The sequence below is a fragment of the Chaetodon trifascialis genome, chromosome 1 (genome assembly GCF_039877785.1).
Source record: "Chaetodon trifascialis isolate fChaTrf1 chromosome 1, fChaTrf1.hap1, whole genome shotgun sequence".
Lineage (NCBI taxonomy): Eukaryota > Metazoa > Chordata > Actinopteri > Chaetodontiformes > Chaetodontidae > Chaetodon > Chaetodon trifascialis.
Genome location: NC_092056.1, coordinates 15392711 through 15409081, shown reverse-complemented (window position 1 = coordinate 15409081; position 16371 = coordinate 15392711). Strand labels below are relative to the sequence as shown.

The following is a 16371-nucleotide window of genomic DNA, read 5'->3' as shown; positions in this document are numbered from 1 at the left end:
ACAAAGGTTTACAGTGTGGACTTTGACTTAGTGAACAGCCTGTTCCCCTAGCAATTAATAGCCCCACAGACCTTGAGGGATATCATGTGTGTTTGTTTTAGAAGTTGGCTCTTTATGGCTGCGACTTGTCATATTTTGTAAATATGCTAATGATATTGAGATGGATGGTTGTATTGGTACAAAAGTGCAAAAAACATTATGTTGTCTAAGTACGTGTGGATGCCACTGTGAATGTGCACTTTTCAAAAACCTCTTAATATTGAGGTCTACCATGAATTTAAAAGGAGTTTCCAAATCAAATTCTGATTTGAAAACTCCTTTTAAATTCACGGTAGACCACGTAGATCAAGTTCAAGATTGCTTTGCCACTGCCTTTTGAAGCAGGAAATCATTTAAAATCTATTTTCTATATCTCCTCATGTTTAGCACTGCGTTGTAGGGCTAACTAATGATTATTTTCGTTATCCAATAATCGGCCAATTTTTCTTTTTCATCAGTTAGTCCCAGGTTTTCCAGAAGGTTACGGTCTTCAAATTAAGTCATTGTCTTCATTTTTTTTTCTTTTTTCTAGTATTCAGTGTGCAATTATATAAAACACAGAAAACTACAAAAAATCCTAGACATTGGAGGAGCGGGAAGAAGCACATTTTTGGCTGTTTTTAATTAATCGATTATCAAAAATGTTGCAGATTAATTTTATGTCCAAATCTTTTATGTCTAATCACACACTACTCTGTGAGCCAAAGGTGCTTCAGGTGTTCTCTGTGGTGCTGTAGTGTTAAACTAATTCTCACACAGCGGCACAAATAGCTGAGATTCTGCCTCATATCAGTCTTTGCTAGATGACCAATGTTGCACAACTCCAGAAAAGCTTTAGGAAAGAATGTGGAGTGGTGTTACAGAAGGACGAAGGTGCAGGAGTTTGTAGCTAGTAGATGATGGTCTTACTTGATCCCACCAAACCGCTGCTCACTGGTTTTAGGGTCAAAAGAACATTGATAGGCTTGGCCAGACTGTGTGCTGGCATCCTGCAGGTGGCGCTCCCCCTGACAGCGGAACAAAGACTGCAGTGTGCTCATTTCTGGTGATATGCTGTGAAGCCGGCGAGAGCGGCCTGTCAACCTGTGTCAGTTTGTAGCGAGTGGGTGCATGATGATGATTTTATGGATGTGGGTACTGCAGTGGGCGAGTGTTTTGCTTAATTACTTGTTATAATGAATATATTATATTTGTTTTATTCTAACTCCCTCTTTCAGCTGTCAGCTGTCTTCTGTAGAGCTTTGATGGTGTTGACAGTAAACTACTATTACAAATACTCAAACGAAGTATGATAGAATAGAATGTTAGTATTTGACATGTGCTGCATCTGTCTCTGTGACACTTGGAGAGGGGGTTTATGTGTGGAGTGCTTGCATGGATTTAAGAGCCAGTCCATGATCGTAATTGCTCACCTCCTTACTGTGATGCACAGGAAAGGCCATTGACACTGAAACAATGCCAATAAGGTACATGGTGCCAATACGATACCTGTGTTTCTGTATCAATATCAAAACAATACTTTTTTGAGACCTTTATTGGCGGAATTTAAACACATTTTCATGCAAAACTTTTTATTTATTTATTTATTTTTTAACTTTTTTACATCCCTGATTTGAAAACATAAATGAATCAGAATCCCTTTTGACATACACTCAATTGAAAACAGTACAAAGAGAATATAATTAATGTTTTACCTCATCAGCTTCAGTGATTTTTATAAATATCTGCTTATTCTGAATGTGATGCAGCAACATGTTTCAAACAAGTTGGGACAGGATCAGCGAAAGACTGGGAAAGTAATGGAATGCTCCAAAAACACCTGTTTGGAACATTCCACAGGTAAACAGGTTCTTTGGCAACAGGTGATAGTATCATGACTGGGTATGAAAGACGCATCCTGGAAAGGCTCAGTCATTCACAAGCAAGGATTCACCACTTTGTGAACACATGGTTGTATAAAGGATGTTACTACATGGGCTCAGGAACACTTTGTGAAGCCGGACTTCTCAAATGTTAAATGCATTCGAAACAAAAGCAGCCATGCAAGAACTTTGCCTCAATGCAAAGCAAAATTATGATTTAAATCCAGAGTCTCATCAAAGAATAAGCAAAGACTCTGAGCAAACTTTTAAAGGTCTGCCCCAAAAGATCACTGTGGTTTGATATGTGGTCTCGCATCCTGGCGTATTTCCCTTTACACATTGGTCCATGCTCCCCACCACTGACCCTGTGAGGGTTTGCGTCTCCAATTTTCTCTTTGAGTGAGGGGACACCCAAGGATCAGTCCCTGCTGTTGATCTGCCAGCCAGCCAATTAAATGTCGGAAGGACTTGGCTTGTTCATTATCAGTTTCCCCGGCGAAGAAAAACATGAGCAGCCTTTCATTTCATTTGGATACCCTTGCGAAGTGAAAGAGAAGGTGGAGAGAAAGAGCGAGTCAGACAGAACAAGGGAAAGAGAGTAGATTGCCAATGAGAGCCTCTGAGTGGGAGGGAGCATAAGTTAGTTTGACGAAAATTTAACAACAGAGGACAAGAGGCTGAGGCAGTGTCTCCTCTGTGCTTGTTTGACCTGCCGTTAACCTGGGTGTACTTGAAGCTTGGCAGAGACAGCAGCACTGTCTGGTTTGTCCTTCAGCATTGGCCAGCTAAGCCTGCCTGCTGTGCAAGTTGGCATAATTTAATTGAAAAGAGTGAAGTTTAATGTGACAAATCCCTGACTCATTCATAAATATGACTGATGCTTCTGCTTGGCAAGGACAGCAGTAGGGAGAGCGAGAGAGAGAGAGAGACATATTCATACAACACTCTCAGGACACCTTGACCACTTAGCTGCTGCTGCGCTGCTCTGATCTGTTGACTGGCATGTTGAAGTCTGATCTGTAAAGAGGGGAGGATCAATTATTAGTGATCTTAAGAAGAACTAGCAGAGTGTAGATGAGGGAACAGGGAGTGCAGGGCAGGCTGTGTGTCCAGTGTGATATTTGCTTCATTTCCCAGAATTGAGAAGACCTGAGAGGGAGGAGAAATTGTTTGTAGTCCAATCAAGAAAACGAGCAAGGATACATCAAGACGCAGTGGCTTTTACTTCTCTTGATACCAGAAATCCCAAATCTCTCCCCATACCCACCCAACCCATATCAGACCCAACGTGATGCTGTCAGATAAGACCTGAACCCAACCTGTGACTCAAAGCTATATTTTTGCTTTACTGGATGGCTTTCTGTCTGTTGTGGCTTTGATTTTATGCTTTTTAATAATGGAGGTTAATGGAGAAACTTTCTTCCCCTTACTTTAAGATCAAACTTATTATTGTGCCGTGGGATTTCTTCAGACGTACGGTACATGAGATAATAGGGCCGTGTCCCTGCTCAGCACTGATGTAAGATCAGTTCCTGGAATTAATAAGCGAATGAGACTGACTAATCTATAGATGATATCATACTGACCTGTGAGTATCTACAGTATGTGACTTCATATTCAGGAAGATCCTATGTGAAACTACGGAACATTTGCTAGTAATTAGCTGAATTTGTTCATCACAGGAGGGGCGGGGTGCATTCGATTGATGTCGATGTAGATCTACACTAACCTCTGTGTGTGGGCTTTTTTCCTCCAGAGCATCCAGTGAATGCAGACCAGCAGGAGCGGACCCTGCTGAAAGGCGTATTTAGTGTCAGGAAGGGCAAGTCGCAGCTGCACAAGTGGGCAGAGCGGCAGGTCATCCTCTGCGGCACCTGTCTAATCGTGGCCTCCGTCAAAGACAGCCTGACTGGGAAGATGCACATCCTGCCCCTGGTGGGGGGAAAGGTGAGGGTTGAGCGTTTGGAGGTCAGACAACCCTATGGGGTTTTTAACCTTTCGGTTTCCCCAGAGGAGAGCCCACACTCCAGGCTGAGTGTACACTGCAACAACACAGCTGGGATAGATGGCTGGATGCAACTGATCAGATGATTTTGTGCTATGTAGGCCACAGAATATGTACAGATTGTCTGTCCAACTTAAGGCGATACAGTAGCTATTTTTACTGTTTACCTTGAACCACAGACAGGAAACCAATAAAATAAGCTTTTTGTTGTCAAACCCTTGTACTCCTGTTCTTTAGCATAAAATAGTTGAGAACCTCTCATCAACATCTAGAGACACCAACGTCTTTAAAAACTGTCGACGTATAACGATGTTAAGATGACAGACAATTGAGTTATTCTTTTACCAATATGACTTCAGCCATGAGAAATGATACATAATCATCATTTTCAGTTTGTGTTTGTTCTTCCTCATCGTACCTGTGTGTTGTCTTCATGTTGAGGTGGAGGAGGTGAAGCGGAGGCAACACTGTCTGATGTTCAGCTCAGCCGGATCACAGGCCCAGACATACTTTGTCAACTTTGACACTCTCGCAGACTACCAGCGATGGCATCGGCAGGCATCAAAAGTAAGCAAGAGACGGAGTGTGTGTTACTGTGTGTGCGGGCGTGATGTCCCACAGTTTCTCTCAGTGGTAGCTTGTTCCCACTTAGTCCTCCTTGTGTTTAAATCAGAGGTTAGGTGTTGGGAAAACAGTAGCCTTCTGCCTGTTGGCTCGTCCAATCGGAAACCAGCTGTCTGAGTGCGTCTGATTGGCTCCAGAGGCAGACACTCAGCATTGTCTGGCTCTGATTGAACAGCATACCTCTATGCACATACTTTATCTTCAGTCATAGTCACAGTGGTTCAGAGGATGAAAAATGACCCAAACACGTTTTTGTATTTGTATTATGTGCTGTGTGTCTTTCAGAGGATTTGCCGGGTCTTCGCAGCTGTTCCTCAAAAAAAAATTCATTGTTTCTCTTCTGCTCTGCTTGCTTTGTCTCTAATATCCTAATTAATGGCTATTGTGCTACAGCTCCTTCCTGGAGCTGAACAGCCTCTGTGAGAGCCTCCACTGAGGCAGAGCCAGCATACAATTAGCCATGGAAGGAGAAAGCCAACAGATAAAAAAAAGAAAATCCAATTAGTTGCAGATTCATGCTAAGTCCAGGATCTCTCTCGACCGTGGTGGTATGGATTACTGGGTTAGAGTAGCCTGTTAGTGCACTGTATTTAGGCTGAGACTTAGACGAGAGGTTTCTATGGAGACAGGGGAGGATGACTGATGAAGGTTTTTGGTGGATTTGGGCCAGTGTTTATGCTACATTGCATAAATTGTAAGAGTGAGTGTGTGTTTTGTGTGTGTGTGAGTATGTGTGTGTGTGTGTGTGTGTGGTGTGTGTGAGAGAGAGAGAGAGAGAGAGAGAGAGAGAGAGAGAGACCAAGTGACTTTGTGCTTGCAACATGACTTAGCAGAACAGGACCGAATACTAGTGTAGAGACACACGATAGAGCAGCATATCAGTGTTTGTCGAAACAGCAAGTCAGAGGGTGTGAAATATATTGCTGTAGATGAAGTAGTTAAATCTTTGAAATGGTAACATTACATACATTTTACAGTTAATTAGCTATTTGCACTATGTACGTTTGAATATATTAAATCATATATTTAGAGAAAGTGCAGTGTTTGCCAGATGACATTCACTGCAAAGGAAAGGTTTCTCTCAAAACCAAGGGAAGAGTGACTGGATGACTGCGGCGTAAATATGTTATTTATGGTTTTATGTAATTATGCAATGAAAAACAGCTATTATAGGAGATTAATTGCATTCTAATTTTGCAAAGTGCTCTCTGTTGCTGACACTGGTTGTGAATTTGGTGGCGATACAGCAAATAAGAACATTGATGATGTTAACAATATCCTGCCTGACATAATTGTATGTGATTTGTTAGTTGTTACAGTATAAACTGCATTAAACACATAACCCTGATTACAAATCAGCTAAAATTATGTGTGCGGTTAATTAAATCAGTGAATAATATTTATTGTGTAACTCATTAATCAGTAACTATCACACCAGAAACACCCTCCACTGTTTTTGAAGAAGCCAGGAGCTGCTCAGAGGAGGCTGAACTGCTGCACCATCTTGTCAATGTTTATGTCGGTGGCATCATGAGATTTTAACAGCTAACAGAACTGGAGATGTCAATCATGCGCAGCCTGGCTGGACTAGATATTCCTGAGGAAATTGCATAAGCAGTCAGATTACCTGTGTTTGAGCTGTGGTGTAAACATATTTTTAAGGATTTTTAATGTGATGTTGAACTGCGGGGGCATATATGCCAGAATGAACATCGAGGATTGTGATGTGCAGCTATGGCCAGTCGTGCTATTGGGGCAAGTTTGAGTCCTCGTTCGTCAGCTCTATAGGAGGTGATCTGATTTCATGTATGAATGGATGCATAGTGACTTGTTGATCAAAGACTGGTGAAAATCACTGAACCTCTGTTCATCCTATGAGGTTTTATTTAGCTGTCTCTTTTCAGTGTCTTCTTCATCTATCACATTGCTTCAGTGTGTCACAGTCACAATGTTAATTACTATGCAAATCATCTAAAACAGCTAAACTGTTCTGTTTTGCTTCCCACCCCTCTTTAATTCTTCTCTGTCAGTCTGTGTCCATCGTCCCACTCTCACATCACTTAATTACTCTTTTAAAGAGGAGTCTCTTCTTTAAAGTGGCTGGCACATGAGTAGTTTTGTGGGAGATGAGCAGTTTTGTGTTTGTCATCTCCTAAAGCAGTGACGTGATGTCATGCTCTGCTGAGCAGCCATCCCATTTTCTGGGTTGCTGCACAGTGTGCAGCTCTGTAGTTAATGGAGGAAACCGTCCTCGGCCTGGCCCTGGACGAGTGCTGCGAGGTAGCCTGCAATGATGGCTGACCTGTAAACAATCATCTCGGAGATGATGGAGGATCTGTGCAGCTGTGTTTTGTACAAGAAAAATGTGGGAGAAGCTGTGTGACTGTACTGTAACAGCTGTGAGAGATTTGAACTGTGCTAAAACAAGCACAGAATCAAACATGTACAGTAGATGCAATAAAACACCATTTGACGTGATACTTTTGCTATTTGTTTCTTGCATTCATTCCCTGGGTTGCTTACTTTAGCTTAGCCTAAGGCAATACAGTTCAACAGCACCACAAACTACAACCTGAAAAATGACTGTAACATTGAATCAACATAGACTAAACATTCTGACCTTCTTGTATTAGGATGCATTAGTTTTAAATAGGTAACTTGGTATATGTGCACATGTTTTCTAAGGTCTAACTTTAACTGGCTCATATTAAGGAGTTACTCTGTTGCTCTCTGAATCCATGACCACTGTGTTTCCCTGGAAGATGAACTTCATTGAACTGGAAACTGGGGCGCTGTCTGTCTGAAGTAATGTCTTGGCAAGGCAGCAGGCTGCTTGCATAACCTGGGGCCAGTATAGCTGCTTCCACTGTCCATTGTCCCTGTTCACGTAAGGTTAAAAGCTCTTCCGATGGTGGACCCTGCTGTTGGGTGTACAGCGTTTTGGGTTGGAGTTGGCCACAAGGCGTCAGGTGTCAGAGTGGTTGCTATCTGACTGTGTTGATGAAATGCTTTTAGGATTGCAAAGCTGCAAGGAGGAAAGGAGTTTTCTGATTTTGTGATTAACGTGTGTGTGTGTGTGTGTGTGTGTGTGTGTGTGTGTGTGTGTGTGTGTGTGTGTGTGTGTGTGTGTGTGTGTGTGTGTGTGGTAGGTGGTGTCTCAGACAGTCAGCTTGGTGGACCTGTCCTGCTACAGTCTGGAAGCAGTGCCTGAATATCTCTTTTACAGTCAGGATATCACCCACCTCAACCTGCGACACAACTTCATGAGCCTTCAGGGGCCTGGAGGCCTGCTCAACCTTCCCAGGTAACCACACAACCTTTCACTGAAGAATTCTTCACAAATGTTTGCCAACAGACGGCTGTAGGAGAGCGGGATCATGCCCTCATGGCCTTGCTGGAACATGCTTTTGCACAACAGAGAATCTGTGCTCTATATTTGGGCTCTATGTTGTAGTTGACCCTGTGCTCTGACCTCAGCTCATTCACTGTGTTTCATGGTTTATTTAACTGATTTTATTTTCTTTGAGCATTGGAGATAATACTGAGCTGAGAAATTTCTACAGTGATCCAAATTAGGTGAACAAGACGCGCATTTAATTCCTCCCCTGTGCTGCTGCAGCCTCCACATTAATCGGACTCCATTCAGTTCAGAAGCCTTGCTTGAAACATTACTTAAAATAAGCAAAATTATCCACTAACAGAGCAGGAAAATTTCACTGACAAGATTTTTAAAACAAGTGAAAATATCTAGTCTGAAATAAACTGGTGTTATCTTAAAAGTAAAAAAAAAAAGTGTTTATCAAACAGCTTTATAATTCTGGAAATTCCAGGTTCAAATGTTATTCAGAACCAGTAATAAAATTAGTTAGTTATTCTATCTTATTATGATAATTAAGCATGGAAAAAACTTGAAACAAGTGAAATGCACTAGTGAAAATCTGCTTAAAAAAACTATTTATATAAGATGGATTTATCAGCTGATGCATTGCTATTAAGTGTTAATCATCTCCAACCCCTCTGGCTCCTGTTGTATTCCTCCAGCATTATTGCTTGGCTGGGTGTGTGTGCTTAAAAAAGATTAAAACTTCAGTGCCTGGCACCCCTCCATTGCTGGTGTCCCTCCGTTTTGTTTGTATATTTAGAAGGAGCATGCATGGATAAAAGGAAACTGTCTGTACTCTGACCAGTGTTGTGAGTCACTGCGGCCACCTCCGCTGCTCGCAGTACGCAGGGGGACAAGAGGAAGGTGGAGTTAATATGGAAGATGTGACTCTGAAGCCGCATGGCACCACTCATCTGTTGGACCTGCGCTACAAATGTGTAAACACACACGTATGAGAATTTTATGCTGAGGATGTATTTCTGTTTGAAGCAGCCAGCTGAGACCTTAGCACTGGTAATACTAAGGCACCGTGGGGTCATTTGAATACTTTTTCAATGTGAACACTGTCTATTCTTGCCTGCTGAGCCACTGACTGACTTTTTCCAGCTGCTTTCAAAGCCCTCTTAATAACATGGTGCAAGCCCGAAGCACAAATAACAGCACAAAACTCCCTCAGTGAACTTGTGGGGAATGAATCCACAGTATCTGATTTCCACTGTGCTCGCCCTGGATTCAACAATTGGTGTTCAGTCTTCGCTGTTCATTGTGCCATATATCTTCTCTTTATTCCCATTCCTTGCCCACTGCACTCTCCTGAGGCACAACAAATAGCTCTGCAAACGCGACTGAAAATGTGGACCGCGGTAGCAGGTCAGCTAAGATGCTCGTCTGTCTCAGTGAATCTTCCTGGATTTTCACTGCTCTTTCTTAACATCACAGTGTGCGTGGCCAGTCATCTTATGTTCCTTGAAAGCAACAACAAATAAAAAGTGCATAGTTTAAACTTAGTCTAAACCGCAGCCTTTCATCGTTGCCGGTTTGTGGAAATACAAACACTCTGCCTTTTTTATGTGCCCTTTTCTTTAGATTTTCTGTCGGACTGGAGCAGAGCTAGGTCAAGTGACGTCAGACAGCGGACGGAGACACATCCAGGCACATCACACGATGTCGGTGTTGACTCACTGTTACTGTTTTTAAGGCTGTTCTCTTCTTTCTTTAGGTTTTCTCAGCTGAAGAGCCTAAACTTATCTCACAACCGTCTGGGTGTGTTCCCTGAATGCGTGTGTGAGATCCTCAGCCTGACTGAACTCAACCTCTCCTGTAATAGCCTGCAGACTGTCCCTGCACAGACAGGCAACCTTCAAAGGTGTGACACAGTGACACACATGCTGTGCATACACTGCTTATGTACACTGCACATATTACATGAATACGGAGGTCAAGGCATGCACGAGCAAACAGTACACACAAAATTCTGCTTGATGGTAAAACTGCATGAAGTAGATAAGTAACTGAAGAAGCACATAAAAAGATCAGCAAGTAATTATATAAGAAGTAAATCCCAAAGATAGCCACACAGTGAAATCATGCACAAAATGCAATTTAGGTCACAATTCCCCTCACATGTATGGTGGCTGTGAGGTGCAAACCATGACAACTTTTCAGAAAGCAAGTTAAGTAAAGATTTTTTTTAAGTGGATTTTTTTAGGTTCTTTGGTCGATATTTTGGAGAACCGACAATAAAAACAAATTAGCAAAACACAAAGTCAATTGTTAGTCATCACATATGTTTTACAGTCTACATGTATCTGTAATTTTATCGTCATCATTTGTATAAACTGTGATTTTTGTCTTTGGTTTGCTCTGTGCTCGTGACATCTATTGTCTGTCTCTCTGTCCGCTGAGAGGGATCCCTCCTCTGCTGCTCTCCCTGAGATATCTAAAGGTTAAAAGGTTTTTGGGGAGGTTTTTCTCACCCAGATGGAGGGTCTAAGGACAGAGGGTGTCATATGCTGTACAGATTCTAAAGCCCCCTGAGGCAAATTGTGATTTGTAACATTGGGCTGTATAAATGAAATTGACTGTAATTTTGTACTTTTCTCCAGCTGGGAGTGGAATCATCAATATTCAATCAGGAATGAGGAAGAGAATAATTTATTTGCTGTAATATCAGCTTTTCTATCGTGTTCATTTGCTTTCTGTAATGTTATCTCAGTGTATTGTCGTTGTATTTTTTGCCTTTGTTTTGTAAAAACAGTTGTTCTGGTTTGCGCTTTAAGGCCATTGCACACATAAGTAATGCTCTCATAAAATCTGGATGGAGGTTTTAATGGCATCAGTGAAGTGCATAAAGTTAAAATACTTTGTTATACAATCAGATTAAGAAGCTAAATCAGGCAGTTTTCATCCTGAGGACCTGCTTAATGTACGATGCTACTCAGTAAACAATGGCTACATAACTACAAATGGGCACAAGCAGATATTTTGACCACTGGAAGTAAAAGAAAGCAAAACATGAATGCCGCCTTCTCTCTATCTTGTAGCCTGCAGACGCTGTCCTTGGATGGAAACCACCTCAGCTCCCTGCCTGAAGAGCTGGGTGGCCTGTCCCAGCTCAACAGCCTGGGGCTCTCCTTCAATAACTTCTCTCATGTCCCTGCTGTGCTGGAGAGATTGAGTGCAGTGGACAGGCTAGCCATGGCTGGGAACAGAGTGGAGAGTCTGGAGTTGTGTACTCTGGCTAGAATGAGCCACCTGAAAAACATCGACCTCCGGTAAGAGGCCAGTCAGGGGAGAAAGAACTCTCAGCCTCTGCACTTCCTAAGTCTGTTCCCTCTCTTCTTTCTCTGCTGGATCAATATGTAAAATGTAATACGTCTTATAAAGGGACTCCCCGCACAATCATCGCTGTCAATCATTCAGTGGGTCTGAAGACAGGTAGAGAATATTCCCACACTGCCATCTATCTATAAAGTTTTTTCCTTTTTATTTCTTCCTCTGGCATTGACAGAATGATAAATACTGGTCTGAACCTCAGCCAGCACTCCTTTCCTCACCACTCCTCCAAGCCTCACCTTTTTATTAAACATTTATTTTTAGACGCCAGGTTTGCTGAGTGCAAATACTTTTTTTGTGCATTGTTCTGGTTCACACCTACATTCACACCTGGGAGCTGCCTGCAACAGCAGTCATACATATTTAGCAACTCCACAGGAACAGCTGGGGGCTAAGTGTCTTGCTCAAGGGGACCTCTGTGATGGGTAATAAGGGATAGGTGAGCTGTACTCATTGATTTTCCTACTGAGGATTAAACAGCACCCACTGCTCCACCTACAACTGGCTGATAATTCAACCTTGGGTTTTGCAGAAGTTGCGGTTTGGCAGACCATATTTAGAAGGGCAAGGTGCATCTGTGGTGGATTAGCGGGCCGGTGGCTCTCATAAAAGAGGAGATGTTGTTTATTAACAGGGTAGAAGGGATCAGGGAGAGCCTGGATCTCAGCGCAGTGCCTTACCTGACTGACAGTCATGAACTCAGAATTTCTCTGCTTTTCATTGTCCACCTGGGAATTATTTTAAAAGGTAGCATGCTAAAAATAGATGAGTCTGACAAAAAGAAGTTATAGAAGTTGTTCCCAGTGAATCAAAGCGAGAGACAGCGGAGTGGTCCCAGTGTGTCATGCAGCAAACACAATATCTTGTTAGATTTTTAATGAAACCTGAGGGATTGAGGTGTGCAACTTGTTTAACATGTGCTTCATCCATCATTTTCAAATTCACATTGATTGACCCAAAAGAGTACTACAATATTTGTCAATTCTACGTGCCCATCACAACATATAACTTTTTCCATTATACTGTTATATATTATTGCTCTTTTCTATGTTCTCCCATTTTTCCAGAATGTATATGCTAATGATCTGTCACCATAAACTGAACAAGCTGCTGTTGTAACAACCCTAAATACCATACTACTGCTCTTTTTTGGTCTAATTTTAGCAAGTATGACGTGTCAGAGTGCTTTCACTTGATGTTACCCTAATGCTTCATCCAAGACTTGCTCCTCTGCTCCAGTAGGAGTAACCAGTGATATTTCATCTCTTTTAATGCCTGTAAAATGCAGATTGAATGGACTGAAGCAGGTGAAAAGTGAGAATCATGAAGCAGTGAGCCAGGTGACGCAGCTGGACTTACGGGACAATTGCTTGGACTCACTGGACCTGAGCTCCGTCTCTAACCTGGAGACTCTACACTGCCAGCGCAACCAGCTGGGGACTCTGACACTCAGCGGTTTCACACTGCGCATGCTTCATGCCAGCAGCAACCGTGAGTCAAACAAAAAGTGTCAACTAGCTGCTATTATTGCCCCACTGGCTGTTTGTCTGCATGTCAAGGCCCTTCTCCCCAGTGATACATTCAACTTGTAAACACACATATGAATGGCCCAGATGTTTAGCTGCTGATTGCTGTTTATCTGCCTACAGGCCTTGCAACAGTCAACATCTATCCAGTCCCTAACCAGCTGACACACATGGACCTATCACAGTGAGTTCTGGTCGGGACTAAGAAGTGGCTATGGTCTCTGTGTTCACAGATGCTCTGATGTCTAAAAATAGGATCTTATTGTTCATTTATCTAGTCGTACACAGTGCTTAGTGGAGGTGTAAATGATATTGAATACTGACTTGGAGAATCAATACCCGACAACATCAAAACAAGTATTCTGTGAAATGTACTTGGTGTAATTCAGAAAATCTATCAGGTTGGTGTTTCCAGATTGAAATGATGTATAGAAAACATTTCTTCTCGTCCTCTGCTCTCGTGCCTTCAGTTTCTTCTTGCACAGATTCCAGATAATTTTCTTTGGGCTTCACACTTATTTGTCACACCGCCCAAGGACCAATGGCACATCTGCAGTATATACAAAGCTGCTATGTTAGTTACTATGTCAATTACTGTGTTACTGAAAGGATTCTAAGCAAATTCAGTGTTAGATTGACTTTAAGGCTGGAAAAAACACCCTATTTTAAGGTAATGAACCTCACAAACCTGAGGTAACATTTCATTCTACTTAATTTTTGTCATGCAGGCTGAAGGCCTATTTATGTAGAGTAAATGTCAGTATGTCAGGGGTTAAATGAGATGAACTGCAGCCAGTGTGAGAAACATCAGTGAACCTCCAGGACTGACCGTGGAAACTCCTTTTTATCATTTATTAAAATGCACACGGAGACCATTTGCATGCTTAAATAACCCTGGAGGATGTTAATTCCTCCTCCTGTTTACTATGATTTCAAACCCGTTTGTTCAACTGTAACGCTCAGTCTCAGTGTTTGCGTATGTCTCTTTCAATGTGTGTGACTTCGTGTGTGTGTGTTGAGACAGGAACCTTTTGGAGTACCTTCCGGACTGGGTGTGTGACTGCAGAAAAATTGAGATGCTGGATGTCACGCACAACCTTCTGTCTGAGCTTCCTTCCAGGTCACTGACCTTATTCTGTTGTTAATCCTGAACCTTTTCCACTGAAACCTTTATTTTTCATGTTGCATAACTTGAATGCAGTGAACCTCATGTAATAAACACATGGCTGTCTTGTCCAGAATTAGAAGACCAGGTGTCACATTACATGTGGCCATGCTTTGTAACTGCTCACTCTTGGTTGTGGAATGATGGAAAGAACAAGGCCCAAATACAACAGATGCTATTAGTCTCTTTGTGTAAGGCAGTTTATGTCTTCGTATTGCGACTGTAAAATATAGTGCTCGAGTTATCATTCGCTGCCAACACTCAACACAGACATTTGCATTTGAACGAAACATCAGAGAAGCTTTTGCAAATGAGATAATATTCCTCTGTCCGCTGAGCCCTCTCATGACCTGTGTGATGGTTTCAGGAGAGAATAAAAAGCCGCTGTGTTTAGGCAGCCAAGCTGAAAAGGTCACTGATGTATTCGTCAGCATGGGTTCTTCAGTTTTTGTTTTTTTTTGTCTATTCTGTCTAATGTCTCTTCTGGCCTCTGACAGACTGCTCAACAGCTTGAGTTTGAGAAAGCTACTGGCGGGGAACAATCGTTTGCAGAGAGTGCCTGACCTACTTGACCACATCCCTCTGGAAGCCCTAGACCTCCAGCACAACAAGCTAGCCGAGCTCCCTGAGAGTCTGTTTTACAAGGCCTTAAAGTGAGTCTGTCAGCCCTTTTTCTCTCTATCTTTCTGTTTCCTTTTCTGTTTTGTCCTCGACACTTTTCACGTTAGTCCTTTAGCAGCTGGTTCCCCTGCTTTAAAACTTTTACCTGTGTGGTTGCAGTTGGCAGTTATTGTATCACAGCTCATCGTTTTGGGGGTGGTTGTATGTAGGAATCGTGGTCAAGATCAGTGGAGTGTTCCGGGCTGTAACTGGAGCTTCATTCACCCTCCTATTTCCTGTGTGGTAAATCACTTAACACCCATTAGCAGTTCAAATGCTCTAATGTGCTTTACTGTCTCTAATGCTGAGACATGATGGCAGGGACTGCTTTGTGCATGATGGGTCTAAGAGCTGCACAGCTTACAAGGGGAAGCAGTTGCACACAGAACCGATGGAAACGACATATGGCTTCAGAAACGAGGCTGATAACGAACACTTTTCACGTATTCATATTTGTGCAGACACTGAATTGTAAAAGCCACAATGTGACACGCACAGACAATGACTTAACAACACCAATTACATAAGAACTGCTGGGGCTCAAATTGCTGCCCCCCCTCTCTGTGCAGGTTCAACACTATGTAAATCAATGCTCCACTTGCAGGGATAAATTAACAGCCTGTGCCTAGATGTACCCTCAGAACAGTGAGAATAAGAATAGGAATAAGAAAAGCCCCTAAAAGAGGCTTAAAAGCCTTAAACTCACATCTCAAGCATCCATATTTATCCCCGCACTCAGACTGCTCTATGGCCAGCAGTCTGCACTTAACAGGTGGCTTGTACTTACATACTTGCACCTTATATTGTTATAATATGGCCAGTACTGTAGCTGTGACTATTGTCGAGATAATGCAATATTAATCACGCTGCTACTTAACTGAATATCAGTTCAAGTTGGCTGGATTAATTTTGACCTTAAATGTGACAATCCAATATCTCCCATTTTGTAATAAGCTGCCAGTTTCCCTGATTGAATGTGTACTGGCAATGAGACCGGATTGGGTGATGCAATCTTGTCTGCGACGTATTGTGCAGCGTTCATTTCTACTTAAACTAATGCTTCTCTTGTTTTTATTTGCCTTCCACAGCCTAAAATACTTAAATGTGTCAGCCAATGCCCTGGAAAATATTCCTCCCAGCAGCCAATCAGAGGAAAGTCTCAGCACACTCCAGGAGCTCTACCTGACGGGGAACAACCTGAATGAGAACTGCGGTGCTCTGTTGGTAGGACACCAGAACCTGCGGGTCCTTCACATCGCCTACAACCAGCTGCTCTCTTTTCCTGCCAGGTGTGTTACCTTTCACGTCAGTCAATGTTTAATAAGTGATCTGTGGCTTAGGAATTACTTAACAAAGGTCATTCTTATAAACTTTTATAGAGTGCCTGTCATTCAACTTTTTTATTGCTTTTCCTGTTTATTGCATTGTGTCTGTTTTTATTGTCTCATCTTTTATCCTTTTTCGTTTTATTCGTTTCATTGTATCAATTGGCACTTCTCTTGTCTTTCCACCTTCTGCAAAGCCCTTCCTGTATGTTTTGAGAGCCCAAGAGGGTATTTACAGTTAGTAATATTTATAATCTAAGTTCTCTATTTGTGTGTCTTTAGTAAGCTGAGTAAACTGGAACAGCTGGAGGAGCTAAATCTAAGTGGCAACAAGCTAAAGACTATCCCCTCCACTGTGTCCAGCTGTAAGAGACTACACACCCTCATAGCACACTCCAACCACATTACTGTCTTCCCAGAGATCCTCAACCTGCCTGAGATCAAGGT

At 42.3% G+C, this 16371-nt stretch overlaps 1 protein-coding gene across 1 annotated transcript in view; it reads left to right on the top strand.

Moving 5' to 3' along the window:
• phlpp2 (PH domain and leucine rich repeat protein phosphatase 2) overlaps positions 1–16371 on the top strand; it is a 34834-nt gene that overhangs the window by 13683 nt on the left and 4780 nt on the right. The window contains exons 4-14 of the mRNA XM_070968381.1: positions 3658–3848; positions 4348–4473; positions 7680–7834; positions 9633–9779; positions 10957–11187; positions 12537–12739; positions 12898–12958; positions 13799–13894; positions 14437–14592; positions 15688–15888; positions 16207–16369. Of these exons, the coding sequence (XP_070824482.1) occupies positions 3658–3848; positions 4348–4473; positions 7680–7834; positions 9633–9779; positions 10957–11187; positions 12537–12739; positions 12898–12958; positions 13799–13894; positions 14437–14592; positions 15688–15888; positions 16207–16369 (1730 nt within the window). The remainder of the gene's footprint in view (positions 1–3657; positions 3849–4347; positions 4474–7679; positions 7835–9632; positions 9780–10956; positions 11188–12536; positions 12740–12897; positions 12959–13798; positions 13895–14436; positions 14593–15687; positions 15889–16206; positions 16370–16371) is intronic.